General features: G+C 41.0%; 1 protein-coding gene across 9 annotated transcripts in view; it reads left to right on the top strand.

Annotated features, from left to right (window-relative positions):
• LOC147621429 (protein ANTI-SILENCING 1-like) overlaps positions 1–1831 on the top strand; it is a 134861-nt gene extending 133030 nt beyond the window's left edge. For 2 of the 9 annotated variants that reach the window (XR_015269826.1, XR_015269828.1), the window contains 4 exons: positions 101–217; positions 502–576; positions 927–1057; positions 1345–1831. Coding sequence is in view for 6 of the 9 variants with exons in the window: in XM_086824168.1 (XP_086680294.1) it covers positions 101–217; positions 502–567 (183 nt within the window). In the remaining 3 variants the exon portion in view is untranslated. Of the gene's footprint in view, positions 1–100; positions 218–501; positions 577–923 lie in introns of all 9 variants that reach the window. The other 7 variants (XM_086824167.1, XM_086824169.1, XR_015269827.1 and 4 more) reach the window with 6 other exon arrangements.
• Positions 1832–2161: the final 330 nt, after the last annotated feature.

Genomic DNA, 2161 nt, shown 5'->3' on the forward strand with positions numbered 1-2161 from the left:
GATAAATAGAGAGACAGATGAACAGGTAGAAAGATGAAAACAATCCTTTCTTTGTGCCATTATTGACTTGCTTATTGAATGCTTGTTTGTTGTCAAATAGAAGAAATCTTTTGAGACGTGTCACTTCTCGGACGGAAATACTGTTGAGTTTGAGATGGCAATGGAGTGGAAAAGGCTTCAGGAAATGCTCAGTAGCTCCTGGGACCGACTGTATAAGGTAACCAGGATGTTTACAAAATTGGGCAGCTTCTATTGTGTAGTTTTACTTCTCCATATCGCCAATGGTACTAGTTGAATATACAAAGGGCATCGAATACATGTATGCACAAGTAGATATTCATATCAAATAAATAAGTATCTGTGTATGCATACACTCACATGTGCGCGTTGGAAGCACAGCCAGGGAGCCAAGCTGCTCACTTTCTGGATGGGCCCTATATATGCAATTTACATGCTTTTTTTGGGGCAGTAAAGTCCAACCCACTCCATTTGTTTGGGCAGATGCAAAGGGATGAAACAAGTGCATTTTTAGAGAAATATAAAAAGCCGAAGCTTACCATTCCTTGACCTGCTGAGGTATGATTTCTTGCTGGTTATTCTGCTGCTTTTTACAGATGTATGCTTGGATTGACAAGAGGATCTTGTTTTCTGCAAAATAACACGCTCTTAAAATAGAGTAATGCACATGATCACCTTCATCATCAATACAAAACATGCAGCACTCTGCAACAATATCAAAGTGATTTCATGGTATACATAATCCAAATTATGAAGAGGAACACCTAAATGCATCTTGTTTTTTTTAGTAAGCTTCTATGTTAGGACCTGTATATATAGTATGTTATATAATCTAGTATCTTGGATTGAGCCTCGGCAGATTAAATTGATGTATGGTGCTTATGTCTTGTGATTTCCCTCTTCAGCAGGTCATGCGAGTGTTGGTTGCTCTTTGGGTTAATGTCACCTTCTTTTCTGCATTTTGGTGGAAAGAATTGAAGTGGTGCTCTGCCTTTCTGCTCTCTTCTTACAAGCAGCTGAAGAAATGGCGGGGATTCAGGTGACTGATGTTCCTGGCTGAAAAAGGAACGACGACTTTCTTTCCCACTTGCTTTGATGTTCCTGGCTGAAAAAGGAATGACGACTTTCTTTCCCACTTGCTCTGTGGTCTTTTTTGGTTTGAAGCCCTTTGGCTTACCCTTGTTCCTCTTCCTGTTAGATGATGCATCTGTTGCTTTACCTGTGGCCTCTTAATCCCCTGGCTAGGAGATTCACTTTTGGGACTTGCAGTTGCTGCTGTGCTGCATTTACAACCTCTACTTTTTACTGTTTTTGGTCTTTTTCCAGCCATTTCTGGCAACAGGTGTCATTGAGCCAATGGGATTGGGGACTCCTTGGTTGCTTGCAAAGAGAGGCGTGTGTGGAACGTGGTGCCAAGGCTTTGTAGATATTTGGTTCTTTGGAAGCTATGGCTGCATGAGCCAGTCTTCCATTGTTTCCTCCACTCTATTCAGACGCCTCTGTGCATGGGGGTGTAAATAATCATGGCAGTGTTTGGTAATCTACATATCATAATACAAAAAATTTCTCCCCTTACAAAGGAAAAAAGTTCTATAGTATTTTTAATAGGCATAAAAACATCACCAACAGGAAAGGCTTCTATGTGCCCTAGTCTTAAGAGTGCAAGGGCTTCTGTGCTGTGGGTATTGCATTTTGCCTCTAGGATGGATGCTGTTATGTGGCTGTCATGCCTCTTTGCCCTGTCATACTGCGAACAAATGTCCATTGGGAGCATTTCATACACACTTTAATATTAGCACGCTCTCTTCTTGCATGTTGAAGGTGTTGTGCCTTAGTATTACTAGCTATTTTGCATGTTGAAGGTGTTGTGCCTTAATATTACTAGCTATTTTGCCAAAGCATGCTAATACTATAATGCACCTAATCTTTTTTTGATGGAGTTTGAATTTGATATTTAGATTCTATTGAACACAAAATGACAGTTGTGGGAAATGGAACCATGAGCCGGCTCACTACCAAGGATTGCACCCCACAATGATTCTCTGCAAGGACTTCAAAGGCGCTACATGTGCTCCTATTGCTATCGCAAAAGCTGTGCACTCAAAAGAGTGCTCTCTCTGTCTCTCTCTCTCTCTCTCCAGGA

Source organism: Cibotium barometz, chromosome 30, assembly GCF_041138505.1.
Source record: "Cibotium barometz isolate CiBa-2024 chromosome 30, ASM4113850v1, whole genome shotgun sequence".
Classification (NCBI taxonomy): domain Eukaryota; kingdom Viridiplantae; phylum Streptophyta; class Polypodiopsida; order Cyatheales; family Cibotiaceae; genus Cibotium; species Cibotium barometz.